The following is a 27,304-nucleotide window of genomic DNA, read 5'->3' on the forward strand; positions in this document are numbered from 1 at the left end:
AAATGAGCAAAATGCGATTTTGCTCACTGTTTTTAAGTAGCAAAGTACCCTAGTTCGAGCTGCTGAGGTGAAAACTTATTTGTTGGTATATCTTAAGAAAACATGAGTGAATAGAGGTAAGTGATGAAGAAGGAATACATTTTTCGGGTTCTCTAATATGTTCTCACTGCTGAGGTGAAAAGTTTTGTGAACTACACGAGATCAAAGTCTCGTGCGCTTTTGAGTCCCTTACTACGCTCAAGATTCTAAATTAGATAGTATAGATTCTTTCGCTTGCACGGGACTCAAAATAAGCACTCGAGGAAATATCAAACATCAAAGTTTTGTTGTCTTGTTGTACACATAACTATCCTCTCCGTGCGCAGGTGCGGCTTGCACAACGATTCGTGCTTTCCGTATGCCACACCAAACTCCATCGTACCGTACGGATTTTTGTTCATAAACACGAATCGTCGCGCATCGCAGCCTCGGACGAAGATACGGACAAAAGCGGTACCGTCGTCGCCGCACGCGAATTCGTCGCTTCCATGGGCGTAGGCAGGGAGGGGGGGGCGGGGGCAGCTGCCGCTAGGGGGGTGGGTACTCGTATCATCCATTTTAACGGGAGGGGACTTAGGCTCTTGTAAATCAGGTTATTTAAAAAAAAATCTGAGGCATTAACCTGGTCTACCTTACTCAATTCGTTTCACTGGCACTGCCCTTGATGACAGACTTCAACCATCTTCAACTATTATTTAACTTAAACTTACCTATGTAGACCCAAGTGAACTTTTCCCCCAAAATCCATAAAATAAAAAACAAATGTCAGATAATAATTTGAAATGAAATATATTTATTTACAAATGAAATCTAAAAGATGAATATCTCAATGTTTCGAATTGAACAATATTTCAATAATTTTATTATGCCCTTTCAACTTTAACAAACGAGGCATATTAAAGAACATACTCAGCACTAACCTATTATATTATATAAATTAATTAAATTAGTTAAACTTAACAGCTAGCATCTCTAGATTGATAAAATAGTATATATCCCGTTTCTGACGATTTTTGTATATCTGAAGTTAGGCCGTAGAAATCTTCTATAGCTGACGCGTCTATTTTCTGCAAACAAAAGAAGGCAGGGTTTTAGTAAGAATAGTGAAATCTGACATTTAGCAGTACCTACTACAGTACATTTAGACGGTGCGAGTGCATGTAACCTCAATGGTCCGCAATGTAACTAAAATCGTATACGAGTTCGCGCGCCGTAAATGAGCCCTAATAAAGATAGTAGAAGCTACGCACAGAACAAGACGTACAGATGTCCCAGTGCATAATTGTTTTCCATTGTATTCCTTAAGAGCTTTGCTCTTGTCGGTGGAGTAATCGCCAATCTTTTATTTCTTACCAGACTTTTAATTTCCTCATACGACGCATATTTTTTCCGAAATACAATATTTCCGCGGGCATATTTCATTTGAGAACAAGTATGTAGTTCCCCCTAGAGTGTGGTAGGTACTCACATCGACCATGTCGTCGTCGAACAGCAGCCAGAAGCCGTGGCTCTTGACGATGCTGATGTAATGGCCGCGGTTGGGTCCGGAGCCGCAGTGCACCACCACGGCCACGAGGTCGTACAACCGGTCAGGGTTCACCGCGTCGTCAGACTGCAATTTGGTCTTTATTAAGGATAGAAGGAAGTTTTGTCCAGCGAATGGGCACACTGTTCAAATATTGTACCCGAATCCTTAAGTATTACGTCCACAGTTTTCGTGAACGGTTCTGATATGATAGGGTAGTTGGGGAAAATAGAGCAATTTATTTTAGGAAGAACATGACGATCCCATACAACTATTTCTCTGACCTTTAAAGGGTTGTTATTGTTATTAAAGTCTTAAGCATAATAATGCATCATACTTATCAATATCATACATGAAGTATAAGAGAAATGATCTCTTCTCATTCTATCAAATGGTAACGAAGAAAAATGACTTGACAGAAGTCGCCAATCAGGCAATCATCTTAGTGCCCATCGTACAAGAAAACTTTAATCGCAGTTAAATTCTTAACCAATAGTGTAAAGAATAAGGTTGAATTTCTTGTTTTAAAATCGACGTATACAAATTTCAACTGTTTCAATTGAAAATGGGCTGAATTCCGTTCAAGTAATTAGTACCAGGGATGTTGCGAATATTAGCATCCGCCTCCACATCCGCATAAAATCGATGCGGAGCTTAATGCGGATGCAGATATAGATTATGTAGAATAGGTTAGTACAGGAACGTCTTAGCGGCGGCGTGCTAGGATGTCTATAAAATCGGCATCCGCAACATCCCTGATTAGTATAGTACCTGCTTACTAAAAGGGCCTATGGGCTTTAGGAATATAAGATGGGACAAGTAAAAAATACCATAGAGAATAAAATACATAGATTGCTCACTCCATACATCAGTTTTAGTACCAAAAATACTATTAGCATCTAGCATCGAGGAGCAGTACTATCAGTACTGCTACATCTATTGTCAAGTAGCAGTACTGATAGTTCCGCTACTCGATGCTAGATCTAGACACTGAAATTAATAGTCTAACTGATGTATGGAGTGAGCACTCTTGTCTTACTATATTTGTCTATGAAAATACTAACCGTGTTAAATAACCTGAGCTCCAAGGGAAACACAACTCTATGCGACACTTTTATATGCCTATTATATTGCTCCATATACTTGAATCTCTTGAGGTGAAGCGCGAGTATGAGCGGCAGTTTCTTCACTCGCATCCTCTTCTGCGCCTCCTGGTAGCTACTGCAGTTATCACACTTGAATTTGTTGTCGTTGCATAATGTCTCCGTGTCGCTGAAGCATTTTAGACAGTGCGTTATGCTTGTGTTCTGGCCTACGTCTACCTGGAATAAATTGATAAGGTTGCTTTCAAACTAAAGCTTTAGAGAAAGAGCTCCTTATTGGCAACCGACAATAAACCTTTTGAAAACAATAAATATGTCTAGACTAGAATGGTGTTGTACTTTCCTTTGTACCTATCATAGTCTTGGTATCAGAAAAATATGTTTTTATGGTGAGGAATATGTGGTATTTTCCTTGGATTATTTTCTTGAGCGGACTTGTAATCATCAAAGTAAATTATAACGATTTACGTATAAAGAAAGATAGGCTTTACAAGGGTAGACTTACGCGTGACAAACGTAACAATAAAAAGAAAGATTCCTCTATCATCATGAGTCCGAAACGCCTTCACTGAACTAACTTACGGTAAAAATATAAAAACAAAACTATTAAATCTTCTGGGGCTTAGGCGGCTATTATTACTTTACGTATTACCTATAGATAATGGGTTAATCAACTTTTTCTTGTCACACGTTGCTATGGTTACGGTCTCCTGAGTCACTCTTAAAATTCTAGGTTTTTCGTATTTAAATGAACCAAACTTGCATTTTATGGTAGTTATAAGACCTTTCCATAATGGGACATCTACTGAGCATGTTAGTAGAACATGGTACATCAGTTCGTCTAACAATCTATGCTACTATTGTCTCTTCGCTGATGGGACAGAATAACAACAAGAAATAGTTGATTGACCCTAATACAATATCAAATATTGAGTCTAACTCGTAGGACTTAAAAGATCTCACGCTTTATAATACATACCTGCAGTCTTTTGTCAACACCGCGCATCTCACTAGCTAGAGAGTACTGGAGATATCATGCATAGTACATACTTACCGGTCAAAGAAATTTTCGTTCTTGTTGATGGTAGTTTCATTGAATTATAGAGACAGTGCGTCTTTATTGTGAGACTCGCAACATAACAGTAGGTGAAGAAATGCTAGTCCTTACCACTGAGCATCTCATTGCACAGACAGCCTGCCTCGCTTGTGACACCTGTTTATAGGTCTCAAGCTTCATGCCACAACACAAGCCTAATCGAGCTTACTCTGGGACTAGGTTGATTAGTGTAAGATTGCCCAATAGTTATTTGTACAACAAGAGATCAAAGTTTGATATTTCTTCGAGTGCTTATTTTGAGTCCCGTGCAAGCGAAAGATTCTATAATAGATTCGCGAGCGTAGCGAGTGAATCTAATTTAGAATCTTGAGCGTAGTAAGGGACTCAAAAGCGCACGAGTTGTAAATAACTTTGATCTCGTGTAGTTCACAAAACTTTTCACCTCAGCAGTGAGAACATATTAGAGAACCCGAAAAATTTATTCCTTCTTCATCACTTACCTATTCACTCATATTTTCTTAAGATATACCAACAATTAAGTTTTCACCTCAGCAGCTCGAACAAGGGTACTTTGCTACTTAAAAACAGTGAGCAAAATCGCATTTTGCTCACTGAGTGAGCAAAATCGAATTTTGCTCATTTTGTCTCACTCAGTGAGCAAAATCGCATTTTGCTCACTGTTTTTAAGTAGCAAAGTACCCTTGTTCGAGCTGCTGAGGTGAAAAAATATTTATATACCTGCAGGTCGAAAAAATGCTCGTCTTTGCTGCTGACTGTCTCACAATTGAGACAGCGGGTCTCGCTGGTGAGTGTGCCCTGGAATATTTCGTGCACCCACGTCGGGTCTCCGCCACCAGGCGCTGTGCTTGTGCCATTGCATGTCACGCTCTCGCCAGAGGCGTTCTTCTGAACTTTAAGAGTGCTCTGGTTACGTTCCGCTGGAAAAATAATTGTGCAGTTATTAACTCGTGCAAGTAATATTATGACTATTATGAGACTGCAGCCAGTTGCACCAATCACATTTAGCCAAGTGATCAACGTCACTCAGCAGTGAACTATGAAACTACCCATACAATAATATAGCGAATGCTTTAAAGGTGACAGATGGTTTGGTGCAACAGACCCTAAATGCTGAAAAGATTAGGTGTAGTACGGGAGACTTGCCTAGGCGGGAAACTTGAACTTGAAACTTCATTAAAAAATGTGCTAAAACTTTTTCAGGTACATACCTAGAATAATTTCATTTATATGATTGATAAGGAAGTTTAGAAACTCATGGGCATCTTGTTGCATGTAGTTATCGAATTCCTCTGGAAATAAAAACAACAATTATTTATATTGCAAAAATAATATGATATATATTTAAAGCTGTAACCCAAAGATTAATTGTCATGCTCAATCTCCCAGAAGAAGATTCCTGTGGTATTAGCTTAGATAAGCGAAACAACATGAGCTTATCAAGACACTTTTACTATTGGGTCGTGTTTAAACTCCAACTTCCCGCTTAGCCCCCAAAGCAAAACCAACCCTTCCCAAGTGCTTAATTAGCTAGGATCGCCCTTGTCGATTACGGCATTGATAGCTATAATATTTAAATTTTAAATGAGTAGGTAGTCAATAACCACATAAAGTATGTCACAGAAGACATGGCCTTTCGGTACATACATATTTGGAAGTAAACCTGGCTTCTAAAGTGACATTTAAGATTGAAACCTATAATCGTGCCAACCAATGTACATTACAATGACACTCCGCGCTCCGCTTTTTCAATGGAATTTCAACTTTCATAAAACAAAGTAGCATTTCTCTTCTCATAAAATTTTAGAAACAATGAAATTCAACCCAATTAAAAGTACAACTAGAGTCAATCTTCATTACCCAGCTATCATTTTGAGTGAAGGGTGACACAAGGTTAAACGTGATAATAACACACCTTTCTCCTTCCTAAGCCTTGCAATAAATTTCTTTGGAGCTATTGAGCCCACCTTCTTCTTCTGCGTGGCAATACTATAGAATAGGTCTGCTAGACACGAGAGCAGCGTCTCCTTGGTGCGCTTGTTCTTCGCCTTGTATTCCAGCACCTTCTCTCTGAATGGACGGCAGAAGTATAGGGCTTGCAACACAGAATTGCTGTAGCAAGTGTTGCCAAACTGAAAATAACATGAATCCTTTTAATCATGGTTCAATATGAAGGACACCTATTATTCGAAATCATGTTTAACCCGTGGAGCGCCCTAGTATCACACATGTGATACTAACTTTGGGTCATACCAACTCAGTATCAGACTTGTGTTACTACGGATCAATATGGGTCAATTTGCTTTGCATCAATTTGTTGTATGGTGGTCATTTGACAGATTAATAACTAAGCATTTCTTGAGCTTACAGTCGGACTTAGTCAATCTGTGTAAGAATGTACTATAATAGCATAAGGCTTATTACAGACTATTTCGAGGTTAATATGATAATAATAATTATAGAAGAGGTTTATAGCAGATTACAAAATGATAAGCAATGATTGACGAAAATGACTTTTGACTTCGATTTGGTCAAATACGAAAAATTACCATGGATCTTTAATTTAAATACTTAATGAGCAAAACTCACTCATAATCCAAAATAAAGTGAGACTATAAAGATGGAAACATTGAGTAATACCTATAATAGAAAATAACAATGACTCACTTCCTTTTAAAATGTAACAAGTATTAAATCTTATTAGAATTTATCATCTGATTAAGGAATGCTTATCAGTAACATGACATCAGTGATATCTTGATTAAAGAAAATAAGAATTGGCAAGATATTAAATTACCTAGTGTTTTAGATCTGGTAGATTTGTATGATGGCTGGATAAATCCAGATCTAAAACAGATGGATCTCAGACACAACATGGATACAGATAGTACATGTTGTAGTAGATCCTATATGTGATTAAGCAACTGTCAACTTTCATGAGTTTGTACATATAAAATAAATAAATAAGTGAATATTGTTTATTGCAATACAAAGAAAACAAAATGAAAAATAGATTTACAATGTAAATAAAGGTAGCAACAGGAGGTCTTATTGTTGTAAGCGATCTCTTAAATATCCTTTATTATTTAACAATTCTTTTTATACCCCACAAATACATACATACTCATATAATTGATAGAGATGGAATATTCACCTGTTATTAGTATTAGTAGTAGTATAGTATTTAGTATTTGGCTGAAAGCTGCATTCTATTTGATCATGTAGCTATACATTAAATAATATGCACAGTTTTAAGTATTTGATGTAATCACTAACTACTACATTAAATACCTACTTAAAATCAAGTGGGAAATTGTGATTAGTTGACAAGATATGATTGTGTATTACTTCATAAGTTATTTCCGCTTCATTCTTAGTACTGTAAGTATACACTCTAGGCAAATAGTTTTTTTGCAAAATGATGAGGCAGCTTTAACAATGACTATGTTATTTTAGTCTTGTTGTATACTTAACTAACATACAAATCACCTTCAGTTTCAGTAATGATGTTAAAATGTATGCATAGGCCTACACTTCTTTAAAACTATCATGGAGGGGATAGGATGCAAGCGAGGTAGAGGAAAATCCAAATGTACCTAGTTACTTAGACAAAGAGAAAGAAAAGGTTGGGGTGGTCAAATCAAAAAGTAAAAGAGCAGGCGCAAGATACTTCACTGAGAAGAACATGATGTTGATGGTTGAGTTCATGATGATGATAAAGTCTACATGAGACAATTTATACTATCTTACTATGTATATATCTATACTTACATTGACTAAACCAAAGTAGTGTTCATTAGGTGGGAACTGTTCTGAACCAATATCTCTTTCCAACTGCGATATATTTGCGCCCTGAAAATTATCAAACATTTTAATGCCGAATCTTATAAGTTCAATGAAAGGTTAGAGAAAATGCCGTATTTTTTTGGGTTCAGTATTACTAGTCACCGAAAAAACGATCTAGATTAAAGTTTAGGAGGTTACAGCAATTAAAATTGTAATTAACAGTGTTTCTCACCATTCTCTGTTGGAAATTAAGGCCGAGATCCTGACATATTGACATTTGCAATCCGTTTTTAGCAACTTATAACCCAAATATGCGTTTAATGCAGTCTTTAAACGATTAATTAACGACTAAGTTGTTGTATTATTCAGAAACATTATTATAATTTATTTGGAACTAAAAATTAGGCAAAAGTGGCTAATCGTACAACACACATGACAGTTCCTCGGCGGCTGGCAGTTACCACATGACCAGAGACAATAAGTACAGACAAAAACGAAACAAAATGCAGATTTGTCATAGATTTGTAGAACTATAGTTGGTCAACCAATTTGTCAGTAAATAGGAACAAAAAAATATATACTCATCCTTTTCTTTTGGGTGCTAGTACTAGTGTAAGACAAAGATAGAATGATTCTCTCTGTCTATGTTTGAAATGGGACAGTCATTTGACACACTATATCTCACTAATGTTACCATAAATTCCACCATAACCGTTTCATTTCAAACATAGAGATAATCATACTATCTTTGTCTTACACTAGTACTAGCACCCAAAAGAAAAGGATGAGTATAGCATAGATGTATTATTTTTAAAGATGAAGCCTAAGTCATCTGTCACCGTAGCCTCACGCACACAGACACATTTTATGTACGATCTACAATGAGGAACCAAAGGCATGTGGCTACGACGATAAAGTCATATCGATAAACTATACGGCCTTTTTACAATTTAAATTTTACTTGAAAGGATTTAAAACTACCTAAAATGAACAGATAACCATTATAACATAACTCTATATACAGTGTGTAAATACAACAATACGGGCGATAAATTAAACCAGATATAGAATTTATCCGTGTAATCATTAATTTAGAAGTTCTTTATAATTTTCTCTTAATTATGACCCTGTTATAATTATTTGAATTATTGTCTAAAGGAGGCATGGAACGCCACATATATACGAGGGCTGTTTGATAAGTACCCGTTTTCCAAATGTATTAATATCACGGGCCGAAAATATGTATACAATCGTTTTAAGCCATTTTTCAGAGGTGGGAAAATTTAAAAAAAAACAGCATTCTTTTGTTTTTTTTCTCATTTGACAGCGATTTAGTGAAAGCGTGAACTTAAAATTGTGAAAATGGAGAAAGAGCAGTATCGGTCTGTAATTAGATTCTTGTTTTTGGAAGGAAAAACATGTGATGAAATAAAAGTAAGAATGCATGCGGTTTACCATGAATGTGCTCCTTCTATGACAACCGTCAGATACTGGTTTAACGAGTTTAAGCGGGGGAGAACAACCGTCTTTGATGAGGATCGCCCAGGCCGCCCAATTGAGGTGACTACAGACGATATGGTTAAGAAAATTGAAAATATCGTTTTAGCCGACCGCCGAATTGAACTTTGAGAAATCGTTGATGCTGTAAATGTTCCAATCGAGCGGGTACAAAGCATATTAGAAGATAAATTGGGTATGAAGACAGTATCGGCGAGGTGGGTGCCGCGTTTACTCACGGAGGAGCAAAAACGGAACCGACTGACTACTTCGGAGCAGTGTTTGGCCGTGTTCAAACGTAACCCGAAGGAGTTTCTGCGTCGTTTCGTGACCGTAAACGAAACGTGGGTCACCACTACCCTCCGGAAATGAAAGGGCAGTCGAAGCAGTGGATTTTACCGGGTGAACCTGCGCGAAAGATAGCAAAAATCGTTCCATCGGCTGGAAAGGTCATGGCGACCGTTTTTTGGGATTCGCAGGGTATTATACATATTGAGTTCTTAGAAAAGGGGAAAACGATAACAGGGCAGTACTATGCCAATTTATTAGATGAATTTGACGCTGTGTTGAAGGACAAACGACCCCATTTAAAAAATAAAAAAGTACTGTTTCATCACGACAACGCACCAGCTCATTCGTCTAGAGTTGTGATGGCTAAATTAACACAATTACGCTACGCCCTATTGCCTCACCCCCCGTATTCTCCAGATTTGACCCCATGCGATTTATTTTTGTTTCCCAACCTGAAAAAATGGCTCGGTGGTAAGCGATTTGGATCAAATGACGAAGTCATTGCCGCCACAGAGGCCTATTTTAATGACTTTCCGAAATCATACTTTTTGGATGGTTTATTGAAGCTTGAATATAGGTGGAACAAGTGTATAGAGTTAAAAGGAGACTATGAAGAAAAATAAATGCATATAAACAAAAACAACTGATAATTTTTTTCATAAACGGGTACTTATCAAACAGCCCTCGTAAAAGTTACATTAAAACCAAATATAGTTTTTCGAAATAATAGAGTTTATTATAATATTATAAAGTATTCATTATCCATTAGCATTTCCAGGTTGTTTATCTTTAGTGAATATATCGAAGCTTCAATTAATCGCTATTCCGTTCCACTGTGTAGAGAGTATCGATATATAACATGATTAAAATCGACAAATCCACGTCCCTAAAAACGTGCAATAAACTCACACATACACATTTTAACGCACACATACACAGCTTGCCCACCACCAAAATGGCTACGGCTTGACGGATAAATTTTGTACTGAGAACCGAGAATGTTGGGGCCTTGGAGTATAGTTTTCGGCAAATTTAAAAAATGTAGGCGCATAGAAGGTAGGATCCTATAGAAGTGGTATACGCGTGCCTCCGTGAGTGACAAAACATAGGCAATGCGACACTATGATTGGTCGAATTTATTTGTTGCCCACCATAATCCATACTATAGATGGTCAACCAAATCTTGTCAGTAGAAAAAGGCGCGAAATTCAAATTTTCTATGGGACGATATCCCTTCGCGCCTACATTTTTCAAATTTGCCGCCTTTTTCTACTGTCAAGATCTGGTTGACCAAGTATAATTTATGGTGGGGAATAAAAAAACGTGAGACTGTGACAAGGACAAACAATAATAGCGCTTTTGCTGCTACTCCTACTGAAAGATACGTTTAGACTATCCCGTTCGGACATTTCCCCCCACCCCTCATGCCTGATCAAGTTAAAATATTAGATTCATGTCATGTGTAGGCGTGAAGGACAATCGTCCCATACAAAATTTGAATTTCGCGCCTTACTACTGATAAAATCTGTGTATAGAGTCTGTGTAGTGATGTATGGGGCGTACATTCCACGACTCGACTCTTTTCTTTCCGCACAGACTCTAGGAATCAATGATCTTTAATTAACAAGCTCCTTTAATTTAGGGGAATTATGCACTTCAGGCAACACTCGGTTTGACACATGTTTGATGTACACGTTCAAATACTACGTTTATTGTTTATTTATTACACATTTATAAATTTGGAAATGTGATATTTTTTTAAAACTTGCTCTACAAAAAACACAAGAAAATAGTACACAAAAAATATATCGTTTCTAGCGGCATTGTTGGATTTGGCTTGTTAGGAGACATTAAAACATTTTATTTTGACATTTTGTTAAACAAAATATATTTGTACTGAACGAGTTTTTATCTCAAGTCTGCATGATTTGATTTACATCTCCCGATATCCTATCCAGCGTCGCCGGATGGTCGCCGGTTGTGTTTATTGTCTCATCTAGCGGAAACGGAACGGGATAGTTGGACGTTGCTACGTGGCCTCCATTGACGTGGCAATTTCAGTTTACAGGCAAGTGTTTTGGAGCATTTGAACTTAAAAGCAGCATCAAACACAATTAGCTAATTTGTAGTAGGTGTGGGTGTATAAGGAGATTTTGGTAATTGTTTTCGATTTGGCTATTCATTAATATACCTAACTAATACATATTGAGTTCAGATATTATAACAAAATTATTTGTTTTAATGTGCATTTATAAAATACCACATCTAGCTTTTTGAAGACCATTATAGTGCTTAAATAAAAATAAAAATTTGTTAGCTGAAGTTTCTAGAGATATCTTTATTTGCATCTAGTATAATGAAATGACTATTAAAATTTTAAAACATAAAGTAACATATATTTTAGGTTTTTATAATTTCAAGTGTTATAATAATAGAAATAGAGATTGTTTATTTGTGGCAACAAACAGATAAAAAGAGAAACAAAAAACAAACTTACACAACATTACAACGCATAACATTTAATAACATAACACATAAATTAGCGGTTTGGGTATAGGAAAGGGGCCGTTCTTGGGACTTAGAAAATTTCAGTGTTATTTTTTTTTTCGAACTTACCTACGAGATTCGTAACACTAACTTTTTATTACTTCATCATGTAAGAAATGTTAAAATAAGTATCTTTTGTCATGTACCATTTTTCTCTAAGATCAAACACTGTGGAGATAGAGGTAGTAGTTATCAATAAAAGAAGTTATTTTTTCAAAATTCCAGTGAAAATGCTAACCTCCCTGTTCGTCCTGCTGGCCGTGACGGCAGCATGTGCCGGGGTACCAGAGGATACCAAAAGGATGATGGACAAGCTCTCAGATGCGGAACATTTCAAGAATGAGCACCACAGCAAACAGTTCGACCACGAGGCGTTCCTTGGAGAGGATCAGGCCAAGACCTTTGATCAGTTGCCCCCGGAAGAGAGCAAAAGGAGACTTGGGTGAGGTTATTTTTATTTAGGAATTACTTTTATTACATTAGGACAGTCATCTGGCCATGCAGGGTCTCCGCGGGCAGTCGGCTGGCAGTAGACGGTCGGAGAGGCCTCGTACTACATGGAGGTGATCAGTTGAGAAGGAGGCTGGCTCAACTGGTCTCGGCTGAAAAGAGCTGGAAGATCGCGACAAATGGAAGTTTCTTCTGCGAGCCCTATGTCCCTAATTATCAGGGATAACAGGAATGCATCATCATCATCATCACATTAGCTTGTTGATATTTTATAAGAAAAAAAAATATTCAAATCACTTTCTGTAGGTCAGAATTATGTACTCAAGATTGTGTTACAAAATTTACTATGAATTGATAGAAAAGGACCTTTAAATTGTTTTATACTTGAGTGATTTACATATAATATTTTATTATTGTTTAATTCCAGCATTTAAGAAAGGTAAGATGACTTACATTTTAATCAAAGCTTAACAGGTAAATAACTGTTTATTGTTCTAACAATAACATTATCTAAATGTGACTGGATTTGCATTCTTCATGATTCTATACCAGTAGACTATTTTTTACAATGTTTTAATTTCCTTGCTTGACTGGTTTTTAGGGTTCCGTAGCCAAATGGCAAAAAACGGAACCCTTATAGATTCGTCATGTCTGTCTGTCTGTCTGTCTGTCTGTCTGTCTGTCTGTCCGTCTGTCTGTCTGTTCGTCTGTCTGTCCGTCTGTCTTTCCGTCTGTCTGTCCGTCCGTATGTCACAGCCACTTTTCTCCGAAACTATAAGAACTATACTCTTGAAACTTGGTAAGTAGATGTATTCTGTGAACCGCATTAAGATTTTCATACAAAAATAGAAAAAAAACAATAATTTTTTGGGGTTCCCCATACTTCGAACTGAAACTAAAAAATTTTTTTTTCATCAAACTCATACGTGTGGGGTATCTATGGATAGGTCTTCAAAAATGATGTTGAGGTTTCTAATATCATTTTTTTCTAAACTGAATAGTTTGCGCGAGAGACACTTCCAAAGTGGTAAAATGTGTGTCCCCCCCCCTGTAACTTCTAAAATAAGAGAATGATAAAACTAACAAAAATATATGATGTACATTACCATGTAAACTTCCACCGAAAATTGGTTTGAACGAGATCTAGTAAGTAGTTTTTTTTTTATACGCCATAAATCGCCTAAATACGGAACCCTTCATGGGCGAGTCCGACTCGCACTTGGCCGCTTTTTTATTATTTGTAGTTAAAAGTGGGAGTTGACAATCATACTAAACAAAGAAGGTGAATTCGTGAATGCTCCAGATCGCAGGTGTATGTGGCCCGAACCGAAGGTGAGGGCCATAAATATGCGATCCGGGGCTTTACGAATTACCGCCCGTGGTTTGTCTAAAGTTTTACGTCTTGCCTTGGCCAGGAAGTGAGATTTTCTCCTCGCGTAGCGGGGAGAAAATCCCACTTACAGGCCTAGGGTGACGTAAAACATATTATCTACCTATAACAGCTTTTGAGATAGACTGACAGATGGACGGACAATGCAAGCTTAGTAATAGGGTTCAGATTACCACTCCTCGGGGTACAGAATGCTGAAAATTTTCAAAGATACATTTTCTAAATTGATAGACAAATAGGATGTTAAAGGTAGGTATACTTAGTTAGGTAGCAATTTATGACAATTTTTTTTGTCAAAAGCAATCTAAGGAAGGGTTGGTACTAAAGAAAAGACACTTTTCATATAGATTTTCGTCCATTGGCCTGCCAGTTGACATCTCTATTGCACTCGCATTATTATATTGCTGTCAAGCTCGCACAGTGACATCGCAGACCGGCATCATGGGCGGGACAGCAATATATCATGCGTGAATTATGTGGGTGGCGTCTCTGCTGTTATCATAACGCATAATTGTCTTATTCGTAAATCTTTACAAGTCTCAATTAGTTCATTTAAGTTTTATCTCTTTCTTATAAATATATAAGTCAAGATGATAGAATAAGATATTTAAACAATAATTAATAGTTAATTGAGGCTTGTAGCGCGTTTATGAATAACGTTGTAAGTATTCATTACATTAAGTTTTTACAAACAGCTTAAAAGTTATAAAACAATAGAGCTAAATAGCTACAGTCGGATCTAATACCTAAACGAGCAATTCTTGTATATTTATTTATTTATATATATTGGGGATTTCGGAAACAGCTCTAACGATTTCGATGAAATTTGCTATATGGGGATTTTCGGGGGCGAAAAATCGATCTAGCTAGGTCATATCCCTGAGAAAACGCGCATTTTTAAGTTTTTATATGTTTTCCGAGCAAAGCTCGATTTCCCAGATATTAAGGTGTAATGTTGGTATGTGGGTGTAATGAACCGACCCACATCAGCTGAACCAACTCCGACATCATTATCTAAACCTAATCTCGCCGAGTCGTTAACCTATTGTTCCAATTTAAAAGATAAACGGCAATTTCCTTAGAAGCCCGGCAAAGAGAGGAATGTTGTTTAATCGTATCTTCTCGGTCGCGGAGATAAGCACGTTGATAGATTATCTTTACACTGGATATTTTCTTATAATGAATAATGAATTACTGTTGCTGTAAATAGCAAATTCATTCTATTCGTTATAGAATGAATTAGAAAAACTACGGAGCATTGGCAACAAAAACAGAAAAACTATCAAATCCGAAGTTTTTATATTTGTTCATAGTGTTTGAATAAATGTTAACCTTTTCGACGCCATGTCAAACACAAAAGCTGTCACGCTGACGGTCACCGAAGTGTCAAAACTAAAATTGAACTTTATGAATATGCACGTAGGTCTATGTTGCTCTGTGATCTGTGACCGATTAATCGGTCTTTGGCGTTGAACCTACGGTGCGGATATATCGGTCATTGGCGTCCAAAAGGTTAAAATGTCAATGTTTTATTCCAGGCTGATCGTAGACAAGATAGACGGTGACGGTGACGGGTTCGTGACCCTCGTGGAGCTGAAGGACTGGATCCGGTACACGCAGAAGCGGTACATCGAGGAGGACGTGGAGCGCCACTGGAGGCAGCACAACCCGCAGGGCGCGGAGGCCATTCCATGGGAGGTATATTGATCAAATTAATTTTGTACTTAGAAAAATTAAAACTCCAAGAAATATACTTATTTCTGTCCCCCTAGACCCCACCGAAAACCAGCGCCACGAATTGCCGCGGCAATTTTAGCGTCCAATGTTTTTTTATGCCTGTATGTCTTCATTTCTATATGTAATATGTTGAAGCGTTAAATAAATGTATTTTCTTTCTTCTTTCTTTCTATTACTTTATCAGGGGAGGCCTACCAATGCTATGCATCCGGGCAGTTTGTTTTTTTTTTGCTATAAACAGTCGCACTGTGTCTTGCCAATAGACATATTTTACCATGCGCGGACGAAGGTCTATGATTCAGCTTGTTCGAAAATGTTTTTGTATGTCTGTCCAGATGTTTTCCTCTCCAGGACAAATTTCTCAACCAATTCTCGTGAAAATTGGTGAGCAGGTTACATAGCAATAACTGTATAGATTTCTTTTATCGATTCAGTTTTTGGAAATATTTGAAAACGGTGGTGCTATTGGGGGTTGACGAATTCTACAACTTACAGAGCCACTATTGCCCAGTTATCTTAAGCCGAAAAAGGGAGTCAACATCGGAATGAGAAATAACAAGCTGGAAACTCGTATACACCTTCATTATGGTGTTCTAAAGGTTCTCTTAAAATTCGATCAAAATTTCGTGTGCGCGTCGGAAGTTATTCATGGTTAAGCGTCACAAAATACGGTTTTTCGTGAATACCAATATTTCTATAGCTTTAAAGATGTTTTCCAGGGCAGCTAGTTGAATTAGTCATAGCCGCCTTATATGAGCCTTTGCTTAATAATTTCAGACGTACCAGAAAAACGTGTACGGGTTCATGGAAGAAATGTCCCCGGCGGAGCTCTCGGCGCCGAACAGTGAAGGCTTCACGTACTCCAACCTGCGGAAGAGGGACCGCAGGCGCTGGACCTACGCTGGTGCGTCAATAGATAATCTAAATTCCTTCCAATAATGCCAATATGTCAAAATGCGCTCTTTGATTCATTCATTATAGTGTGTCTTTGAAATCTTCGTAATGTTAGAAATTAAAATAAAACAAAGGTAAGTGAGTTATTATAGTATTGTAAACGTATATATCTGTATTATAATATATATATATGTATGCTGTATATGTAATATGTAAGTAGTATGTATGCATTTTAATATTTACTAGCGACCCGCCCCGGCTTCGCACGGGTTAACAAATTATACATAAACCTTCCTCTTGAATCACTATCTATTAAAAAAAACCGCATCAAAATCCCTTGCGTAGTTTTAAAGATCTAAGCATGCATACAGACAGACAGACAGCGGGAAGCGACTTTGTTTTATACTATGTAGTGATAGGTATTTTCTTCAGAGCTATGTAGTTTCCAATTTAATTTTTTGCACCTCCTAAATAGTTTAATTAATATTATCATTTCTCCACTACCTAAAGGTTGTCTGGAAGAGATCGCTCTCTAGCGATAAGTCCGCCTGTTGTTACCTCTGTCTTCGTGTATTATGTGTGTCTCTCTGTAAATGTTTTATTGAGGTTGTGCAATAAAGAGGATTTGTATTTTATTGTATTGTATTGTGAGTTGTCCATATTTCAGACGGGGATTCGGACGACGCGCTGAACCGCACGGAGTTCGCGTCGTTCCTGCACCCGGAGGACCACCCCAACATGCGGGACATCGTCGTGCTGGAGACGCTCGAAGACATCGACAAGGACAAGGTGCGTACCGTCGTCCACAATGTTAACTGACCCCTATTTCACCACGGCGACAGGTGCGACAATTCGACAAATGTCACCTTTGTAATTTCAATTTTCAATTTCAATTTTCAATTCGAGCGGGCCGTATTTTTGTTTGCCACCATCATTGTATTATTTAAAAAAACTTTGTTATATCGGCAAAAAACAGGTATTTCTCTTTCGAAGTTTATGATGATGATGATGACAATTGTCACACGATTGAATAGAACTCGGTAATTCTTGACAGAAAATGAGTTCTGTGTCCGAATTTCGTGACAATTGTCGTGTTTCTTGTGAGAATTGTCATTAGCTTCGCAAAATAAGTACTTATTTATTGGCGATATAATGGAGTTTTTTATAAATTAATATGTTGGTGGCAAACAAGCACACCGCCCGTCCGATGGTAAGCGGTTACCGTAGTCTATGGAGGCCTATGACGTCAGTAACAGTGATAGGGATGTTTCCTGTACTTAAAATAAATTATTTCAAACCGTGCACGAAATAAAGCACCAGATAATTATTAGAAAAACATAGACAGCAGCTATTTTTAAACACAATTTGTATTTAATAAATCGGATTGAAATATAAAAAGTAGGTGAGTTTACCGTGACGTCACTACATTCGTTTTCATATAAATTCCATATTAGCAAATCGTTTTGACAGTTCTAAAAAAGAAGCTGATTTGACTAGTAGGAATGTAGCCTATTGTCGCACCTGTCACCGTGGTGAAATAGGGGCCTGACCATTCGTAAATCCTATAGCAACGATATAATGGCGTTTTTATTTTACTTAAGACAACACATTCAGTGCCGAAAACCCGACTATCGGGTATTTTATGATTTCGTTCCCAGGCCGGACGCCCTGATAGTCGGGATCGTGGTACTACAGCTTTATATGAAGAAATTGTTGTGGCCTGGCGCGGATGTCTTGTTTGGCTGGGTGGCAATGAATGTGTTAAGTCGTGTTACAGTAACGTCTAACCGGCAGTCCGGCACATTCCTGACAGAATGTATGGGATTTGATATTAATCGTCAGTTTTGTCAGGGTCGGATGCACCAAACCATCTGTGACCGTTAAAGCGTTCGCTAAATTTTAGTGTATGGGAAGTTTCATAGATCTCCGCTGCGTGACGATCAGTCGGTGACGATATTGGTTGGTGCAACTAGTCCCAAGTAACATGGCGGGCGCTTCGATTGCTTTAGGCTGTATAAAAACATATGTCCAATTTTTTGTAACGAGTTGGTTGACATATAAAAACCAAAAAAAGAAACCTAATAGTTTTTGCGCGGATATTGAGTGGCGACCAATCAGCGTGTGGGTCTTTCCGCGTAACTCGGACATGACAACGAAAAAATAAACTATTGAATTTAGAATGTGTTTGAATGTAGAATAATCAAATGAGGGTAACAGAACAAATTTTATAACCTTAAGTCAATAATAAGTCAACGGTTGTCATAATTTCCGACATTGTAAGTGCTGCTTGCGGAATCAACTACGAACGTAAAATAAGTGATTATAAATATTACGACTTTAATTGATTTTTACGCAAAGAAGAGGTAAGTAACCTTTATTTATCTGTTGTCTATTAAATTATTCACGCGTTACTTTGATTACAATTATCATAAGTTGAAAGAAAAATATGTAAGAGGTGAATGAAAATTGCATGTCGTTGAGTAACGTGAGTAACGTAAAAAACAATATTTTTCATTTACTGTACTGAAGTTTTGGACAAACGAACTTATATTGAACTATGTGTGCCCAATGGCTTAGATGGTGTCATTCTCGCGGTTTATTTCTCCGCATAAGTGTTATTTTATAGAAATACATGACTTGAGATACTTGTAACGTGAGTCACAGTGAATCGCGTTGTTGCAACTGTAAAGCGAGTAACTAAATATTTGAATGTATTTTGTAGCTACAATGCCTCTATCAGCGGCAGAAAGGGCAAAAAGAAGAAGACAGAAGCTGAAAGACGACGGAAAGTACGAAGAGTATAAGAAAAAACACAGGCTTGCCGCCAAAAAATCAGGCAATAGAAGAAGTTGCTAGATAACATGACTCAAAAAAAGAAAAACCAATTTATAAAGAATGAAAGAGAAAAAACCAGAAAAAGAGTTGAAAAACATATAGATAAAAAAAAAGATATAGATAAAAAAGCTGAATAAGCAAGAGCCTTAGATAGTTCAATTGCATCCTCATCTTCGATGTTAATTAATCGCCAAGCTTTGGGTAGAGCTAAATAACGTATCAGAAAAGTTCTAATTCTAATAATTTATTTAAATAAGGGTGTATCTTTGATTTCATTTGGTTAACTATTAAAGAAGCTTGCATATTTATGTCATTGTTTTGTTATTTTGTTAAAACTAATTCATTCAATAATCAAAGGGAAATCAATAAACACAAAAGGCGTAAAACTCCGTGTCCATTTCTTGTAACGTGAGTCATGGAGTTATTTTCCACTTTTCTCCAATTTTTATAATTTGATGGAGAAAAAGTACTTCGATAAATGATTCGCAGTAATGTACTCTGTGATATTATTATCAAGTTTTCGACGTAGAAAGCTCTTGATCTCAAATATACGACAAGATTGTTAGGAATAGTGACTACAAAGTAACGTGAGTCACCGTGGATTTACCCGTGTGAGAACCAAAAGTGTAGTTCGCTTTGATTTAAGGGGCTCACAGACCAGTTCGCCGGGCGACATCAGCCTGTCAGTTGTTCGGAGCTATCACCTTTTGCGTTTAACTGACAGGCTGATATCACAGAACAAGTAGAATGGCGATGCGAGCAGGGTACGTGTCGCCGCCGGTTATGAGCAAACGCTCGCATGCTAGTACTCGTCCGCGCTGACCGAAAAACGTAAACATGCCTTTTGCGCCACAATAACGTTCAGATTAAGAAGCCAGACATCAAATCTGTCTAAAGGAGGCGTATCCATTCACCACGCACACAAGTTTTTACTACCGTTGCGCGAGAAATGTGGAAATGTGGAGAGGAACGAGCGGCGACACCGGTTCCGATACTAACTGCGCGCGATAGCCGTTCTAACCTCTTTAATATTTTCTGTGGCTGATATCTTCCGGCGAGCTGGTAATCTGTGGGCCCCTTTAGGCATACAACTAGTCGCTACTTTCAAGCCTTGATTTAGATGTTGCATATTTCCAAGTAGTCGTTTTAAAGTACGGTTTTTGTTTGTTATAGGACGGCAAAGTGTCCCTGGACGAGTACATCGGGGACATGTACCAGGCCGAGGAGGGCGAGGAGGAGGAGCCCGACTGGGTCAAACAGGAGAGGGAGCAGTTTGCAGGCTACAGGTCAGTTTGTCACCTCTAGCTACAGTCAGCAGCAGAAGTTCCTAAGCGGGCGAGGTGTTCAAAATTACCTTGACACGCTCTTATTCTCTTAACAAAGTCGCCTCAAGATAATTTTGAACACCTCGCCCGCTTAGCAACTTCTGCTGCTGACTGTACAGGCCAGTTTGACACTTCTAGCTACAGGAGAGTTTGTCACTTCTATTCTGTACAAAATGTGGATTTTGGTTCCTCTATTTTACTTTCACTTTCAGATAGGTAAGTGTTTAAAACATAGGATTCTAAGAGACTTTAATCTTTTCTAAGAGTCACCCCGAACCGTGATAAATTAATGAAAACCGGAAGTGCAAGTCGGACTCGCCCACCGAGGGTTCCGTACTTTTTAGTATTTGTTGTTATAGCGGCAACAGCAACATCATCTGTGAAAATTTCAACTGTCTAGCTATCACGGTTCATGAGATAAAGCCTGGTGACAGACAGACAAAGGAACGTCTTAGTAATAGGACCCCGTTTTTACCCTTTGGGTACTTCCGTACCCAAAGGGTTCCCCCTAAAAAGTGGGTAATGCGAGATCGCGCAATCCATTGACGGTCGATACTGTTTCCAGAGACACGGACAAAGACGGTTACATGGACGCGAGCGAGGTGAAGGAGTGGATCGCGCCGCCGTCGTTCGACCACGCGGAGGCGGAGGCGCGGCACCTCGTGTTCGAGGCGGACGCCGACGCAGACGAGCGCCTCACGAGGCGCGAGGTGCTCGACAAGTACGACCTGTTCGTGGGCTCGCAGGCCACTGACTTCGGCGAGGCGCTCGCACGGCACGACGAGTTCTAGCTCCGTGAGGCGGTCTACAGTGTCGGAGTATTGTGTAAGTTTCATACCAGTTATATGGGACCTGTACATGTTTTAGCTCGAGCCACGTCGTCTTTTTGGTATGTATTGGCACAACTGTAAGTTATTCATTTGATGCGAATCAGACCCGGATATTTTTTAGCCAAACCCTATACCCAAGGCTCGGAACCGGTTTTTTTCTTCATACAAAAAATACCGGTATTATTACATTCTTTTTCGTTCTTTGGTTTATTATTTCATTTTTAATGGGACAATCTAATAATACGAAATTATAACCTAAATACATGATTCAGAACGTAAAGAGTATAAAATAATGAAAAATATTGGGCTATTTTGGGTTTAAAAAAACCGGTTCTGAGCCCTGCCTATACCTACTTTAAAATCTGCAGGCGGATGTTAACTCGTTAACAGTAAAATTGTTACCCTCGTCGAATTCACAGTTTCTAAAATCCTATAAAACAAATTCAGTGTTAGGTAACTTATTTATAGTGATATACATTTATAGTATATTATTATATAGTTATATTTGTATATTATTTATAGTGCCAATCTCAATTAGTAATTTGTTTAAATTCAGTTTGAAACTGTTGCGAACGGTAGATTAATCATTATCATTAACTTATCTCTTGCGAGTAAAATATAAAATAAAAACATACAAAACTACAACCAATTTCAAATGCAGGGATTTTTTGCAGCTACTACTTACTGCTTTATTTGATCTATGCTGATGTGGTTTCGGGCATCGTTGTGGCCTGAGGATTGCTGCAACGTAACTGCAAAGAGTCACTGTGTGCCATGATTTAACACATTCAGTGCCGACAACCCGACTATCGGGTATTTTATGATTTCGTTCCCAGGCCGGACGACCCGATTGTCGGGATCGTGGTACTACAGCTTTATATGACGAATTTTTTGTGGCCTAGCGCGGATGTCTTGTTTGGCTGGATGGCAATGAATGTGTTAAAGTTAATTCATAAGGCAGTTAAAAAGGCAACTTATTACTTACGCTTTATACATAAAAATTGTAATCCATTCCGTTTTGGCATTCTCAATCTCATATACAGTACTTAACATGTATTTTTATAATTATGACTTTGCCATATTTTTCTACTCTGCTCTAATATAGATGTAAGTTTAGATTTAGTTCATGACCAAAGTTCTGTTACTATTCCATTGATATAGTATAAAGAACTGGATACCCAATCAGCCGCCAAAAATGGCCCCACAAAAGTGATGTCAAAACAGATCATGCATTACTTTTTCGTTTAGTCTTGTTTGAAACGCTCAAATGTGAAGTTGTCAACAATTACGAAATGTGCCGTTAAAATATGTAAAAATAACAATGATAAAACAAGGAAAAAGGATGGAATGTATTTCTTTCGGTTAGTTCTTTGGATAGCATTACATAATTTATGTAATCTGGTGGTAATTTTATGGTTTTGAATAAATTAATTTGTTAGTACCAAAGAAGGGATGTTAAGGAACAAAAATCTAATGAGTCGATGTGAGGTCAATATTTTTTTATATTTTTATATGGAATTCATAAGAAATAATATTATGTTTAAATTCAAGATTTCCAAGAAAACCTATGCGACGTGCAAAGTGGACTGCTATTTAATTATAGCAAGAGATAGGTGTGATGCAGTTTTAAACAAGGCAAAACGGCACTTGTGTGTTCGGCCCATTTCCCTGTTTCCGACATATACACCACCAATAAGGGCTTATATCGACTAACTGTAAATGCTAAACCTGTCGGAACACAGTGACAACCACAGGATTTTTTTTATAAAGTATAGGTAGACTTTATAAAAAAAATCCAATCAGTATCTAAATGTCCCCGTGCACCCGCGCTATGAGTAAATGTAGATCTTAAATACACAGTTATTTAATAAGTAGAATTTATTTCAAGGAAATTAGTATTTAAAGACGTATACTTACGAATTAAAAATTTAATTTGTTTGAATTTGAACCACGAATTAATTTTATTTGAGCTCCCGATTAAATTAAATTTGTTTTATTTATTACTTCAATTGGTTTTCCTGTACAGTAATACATATTAAAGTGTACCAAAGTGACTCCATTCGTTCATTATTCTCGTTTGACGTTGTTTGACGTAAATACGTTACGTTTAGTGCCATCGGACTACATTTTTTAACAGTGTTGGTACTTATGTTTGCAAATTTGACACTTAATGCTTACGACATTAAGCTCTTTTCTGTACGAAACATTTATCTTGACTCAAAATTTACGTAAGCGTTTTTATCATCAATGCAAATGGTGCGAAACGTCATTGGGATCCACATTTCTTGACGTTTTTGTTCTGCTTTGTGTGTCTATTTCTTTTATATTAAGTCAGTGTACTATTCTAATAGATTTCTATCGTGATTCTGTTCTATTTGATGTATTGTGAGTCTCAATATAAAATATTTTATTTTAGTCACTCTGTTCTTCTCAGTCTTACATCATTGTCAGAGTGGTCGTGGCTGTTTTGGATGACGTACCTACACGGCTGGTCTTCATTTCATTTATGTATAGTGCCTATATGTATGTAATTTCCTATTTTGTGATAATGGTTTACCATTACCAAAAAGTATATTAGCAAAAAGCTTGAAATAAATACGATAAATGCATATTTTAATATGCATTTATCGTATTTATTTCAAGCTTTTTGCTAATATACTGTTAAGTTTTATTAAGTAAATAACTGATGTTGTATTCTGTAAGTATGGGTTCACTAATAATTTCAGTTCTGTACTTTCAGAAAATAAATACATATTTTTACAACATTGTTTTCTTTAACCCATTAATTACATTAATAGCGTGTAAGTATTACAAGGTAGGTAAGTATGTATTCCATGTTAAAAGTGAATCAGATATTATTGCTCTGGTCGTCTGTGTAGGACAAGAACAAATTTCTTTATGAGCAAGTGTAGTGTAAAATAGGCGTGAAAATAAATGAGTGAAAAATCCCATTATCTACATTAACCTTTTCGACACCGTGTCAAACACAAAAGCTGTCACGCTGACGCCACGTCACCGAAGTGTCAAAACTGAAATTAAACTTTATGCATATGCACGTAGGTCTATGTTGCTCTGTGGTCTGTGACCGATTAATCGGTCTTTGGCGTTGAACCTATGGTGCGGATATATCGGTTATTGGCATCCAAAAGGTTAACTAACAACATAAACTATTACCCTGACCAGTCATACAAATCTAGTAAATGGGTCAATCAAGTATTTCTTGTTGTTATTCTGTCCCATCAGCGAGGAGACAATAGTAGCATAGATTGTTAGAAGAACTGCTGTACCATGTTCTACTAACATGATCAGTAGATGTCCCATTCTGGAAATTTCTTATAACTACCATAAAATGCAAGTTTGGTTCATTTAAATACGAAAAACCTAGAATTTGAGTGACCCAGGAGACCGTAACCATAGCAACGTGTGACAAGAAAAAGTTGATTAACCCAAATCACAATAATACGGGTCCCCGTGGGACCTTTTCGAGCTCCCGATATTTCGACGCAGTTTACATGCATCTTGTTCATATTTTCAGCTTTTGCGCAAAAATTATTACAATTTTTTAAGGTGCGTTTTAGACCTATGTTCGTGATTTTTATATCGAGCGAAAGTCAAAATATACCTAAGGATTCGAATCGATGAAGTTACTAGAGAGAGGCCTCAAGATTGCGAATTAAATTTTGGGCAACCGTATTGTGATCTAAAATGCGCTACGATTTTAGAACACTATCTCGTCGGGTGACAAGCAAAAGTCACTAAGTACCACCAAAAATTCATAGCCATAGTGAACCATATTAGTACGAAAAGAAGGTTGATTTTTGTTGAAATATCACATGCAATCTATTGGGACCTACATATGCCGGTTTATCATCGTTAACAAATCTACTAGTAACAGCAACGTAGCTACTGTTGCTGTTACTAGTAGATAGTTAACAAGTTTAATTTCAGCCTAATACATATTGTATTATCTAACGACACTAAATCACCTTTTTTCATAAATAAAAATTACCTACCAACGTATATTATTATCTTGTATTCATTTCGTCGTCCGCGTCTGACGCGCCTGGACAATGAATATTGCAATCTACTCAAACCTACGATACAGCCAACAAACATCTAATCTCCATCTCCATAGAAATACTACCCTAACGAAATAATCTGAATAATCCGGGCACAATCGGCCCGATTATTTACAAAACCATTACTCAAGAGCCGTCAATGAGATCGGACGTGTTTATTAAAATAATTAATTATTCACGTGCATAATTTCGTGATTGTCTGCATTTCCAATCGTGCATTATCTGGGTCATTAGTCATCTACCCCGACCTACGGCTACAGTATAATGTATAAGTGTAGTAAACAAGTGTAAGCGAAAAATGTCGGAGAATAGTCCATTTAATCGGAGTGGACTAACACGCCGCAGCCCGCCCTCAACGCCCACGCCGCAGCCCGGCCCGCCCGGGCCCACACCAGCAAACATGCCGCAGGAAGAAGAGCCCCCGAAGGTATTTCCCACGAGTGACATCCAGACCTGGCTGAAAAAGATCGAACTGAACCTCCACGACGTATGCTCTACATCTGCAGAAGGTAAACTTAACACTGACCAGAAGATCAGAATTAACAACTTGTGTCGCAACGTGAGCCACTTAGCCTCACAAATGGCTATTGAATACCAATCCCTAAAAAGCCACGCAGTCCAAGCATATCAGTCTCGCCAAGCGCATCAGGGAAAATGGACCTCGTACAACGCATCCAAGAACTAAAGGAGTCAATTGAGGAATCCAGCCGACAAGTTTCGGGACCTGCATCGTTTGCCGACGCCCTGAAGAAAAATGGAACGAGGTATGTTCAACCGTCTAACATTAGCTCAGTCGCAATCTATCCGGTTGACAAGTTGAAATCGAGTGAGGAGACAAAATCTCTCGTTCAAAAGATTATCCGGCCCGAAGAAATGAAGCTGCACGTGAGAGGGTTGCGCAAGATCAAAAACGGCGGTGTAGTGATAAGCACTGACTCAAAAGAAGACGTAATAAAACTCAAGCAATCGGCGCAGCTTATGACCTCTGGACTCACCGTTGACGAGCCACAAAAACGCAAGCCCAGAATTGTAGTCATTGGAGTTCCCGCGGACATGCAGGAACCTGAAGTCCTCAAGTGCATATTCCATCAAAACTTAGCCGATAAATTACAAGATTGGTCGCTCGAAAAATTTATGGCTTCCACTAAGCTCAGTCACAAATCCGGAAAAAAGGACGCCGAGACCTGTAATTATATAATTGAAGTTTCTGGAGCGATACGCAAGGCCTTAATTTCGAACGACAGAGTTTTTGTGAATTGGTCATCGTGCCCTGTTAGGGATTTCACCTTGGTGACGCGCTGTTTCAAATGTCAGCTTTACAATCATGCAGCGAAGACCTGCAAAATGGAGACTCACATCTGCGGCCACTGCGGCGAAGCGGGTCACTCATTTAAGGAATGCACAAAAAAGGACGAAGCACCAAAATGTGCAACATGCTCGTACTACAAGAAACCATGCAACCACCAAACTGGCGAAGCCGACTGCCCAGCTAGAAAAATGGCCGAAAAAAGGTATTTAAACTCTATAGATTATGAAGGCGCCTAGGAGCGCTAACTTTTCACATATTTCTATAGCACTTCATTCACTTTCATTAGTTTAACTCCCTATGAACAATAGCATATTTTCTGACCTAGATAGTTTCTCTGTATCAGAGTATAAAGCATGCGATGTGGAAACCTGCAAACATCATGTTCGCCGCTGATTAAATATAAACAAACTTGGAGATGATTTACGCAATATTGACTTTGGCCCCGTTTATAATTCTGCTGATGCAGAAAATAGTATGCTGTACCTGACCAAAAATGTCCAGCAAGCAATTTTACTTAACACCAATAAGACACGTCTTAATAGCAACGCCCTTCAAAAGATGACGTACGATAATACAGATAACCTACTAATAG

General features: G+C 37.8%; 2 protein-coding genes across 3 annotated transcripts; one reads left to right on the forward strand and one right to left on the reverse strand.

Annotated features, from left to right (window-relative positions):
* Positions 1 to 804: 804 nt before the first annotated feature.
* Positions 805 to 7,998, reverse strand: LOC134662479 (ubiquitin carboxyl-terminal hydrolase 46). Of its 2 annotated transcripts, none has more exons than XM_063518711.1 (8): positions 7,761 to 7,998; positions 7,514 to 7,594; positions 5,658 to 5,874; positions 4,954 to 5,034; positions 4,463 to 4,662; positions 2,629 to 2,886; positions 1,508 to 1,663; positions 805 to 1,106 (listed from the first exon to the last, which is right to left on the reverse strand). In XM_063518711.1, the coding sequence occupies exons 1-8, from the start codon at positions 7,803 to 7,805 to the stop codon at positions 996 to 998; spliced, it is 1,149 nt and encodes a 382-aa protein (XP_063374781.1). In that variant the 5' UTR covers positions 7,806 to 7,998; the 3' UTR covers positions 805 to 995. The 2 variants fall into 2 exon arrangements, with proteins under 2 accessions (XP_063374781.1, XP_063374782.1); XM_063518712.1 differs by having other exon boundaries at positions 1,508 to 1,651; positions 7,761 to 7,997.
* Positions 7,999 to 11,297: 3,299 nt separating this feature from the next.
* Positions 11,298 to 21,285, forward strand: LOC134662516 (calumenin-B). Its single transcript, XM_063518770.1, has 7 exons — positions 11,298 to 11,388; positions 12,089 to 12,305; positions 15,242 to 15,401; positions 16,218 to 16,344; positions 17,002 to 17,123; positions 20,343 to 20,455; positions 21,060 to 21,285. Coding segments are annotated over exons 1-7 (966 nt in total). The 5' UTR covers positions 11,298 to 11,387.
* Positions 21,286 to 27,304: the final 6,019 nt, after the last annotated feature.

Source organism: Cydia amplana, chromosome 3, assembly GCF_948474715.1.
Source record: "Cydia amplana chromosome 3, ilCydAmpl1.1, whole genome shotgun sequence".
Taxonomy (NCBI): domain Eukaryota; kingdom Metazoa; phylum Arthropoda; class Insecta; order Lepidoptera; family Tortricidae; genus Cydia; species Cydia amplana.

Excerpts from the sequence above, each read along its gene's own strand:
- LOC134662479 (XM_063518711.1), bottom strand. The coding sequence starts at position 7,805 with ATGTCAATATGTCAGGATCTCGGCCTTAATTTCCAACAGAGAATG. Across the intron at positions 4,663-4,953 it reads TATAAATGAAATTATTCTAG|CGGAACGTAACCAGAGCACT; the intron begins GTATGTACCTGA and ends TTATTTTTCCAG. Across the intron at positions 1,107-1,507 it reads TCGACGACGACATGGTCGAT|AAAATAGACGCGTCAGCTAT; the intron begins GTGAGTACCTAC and ends TTTTGTTTGCAG.
- LOC134662516 (XM_063518770.1), top strand. Across the intron at positions 12,306-15,241 it reads GAGAGCAAAAGGAGACTTGG|GCTGATCGTAGACAAGATAG; the intron begins GTGAGGTTATTT and ends GTTTTATTCCAG. Across the intron at positions 15,402-16,217 it reads CGGAGGCCATTCCATGGGAG|ACGTACCAGAAAAACGTGTA; the intron begins GTATATTGATCA and ends TAATAATTTCAG.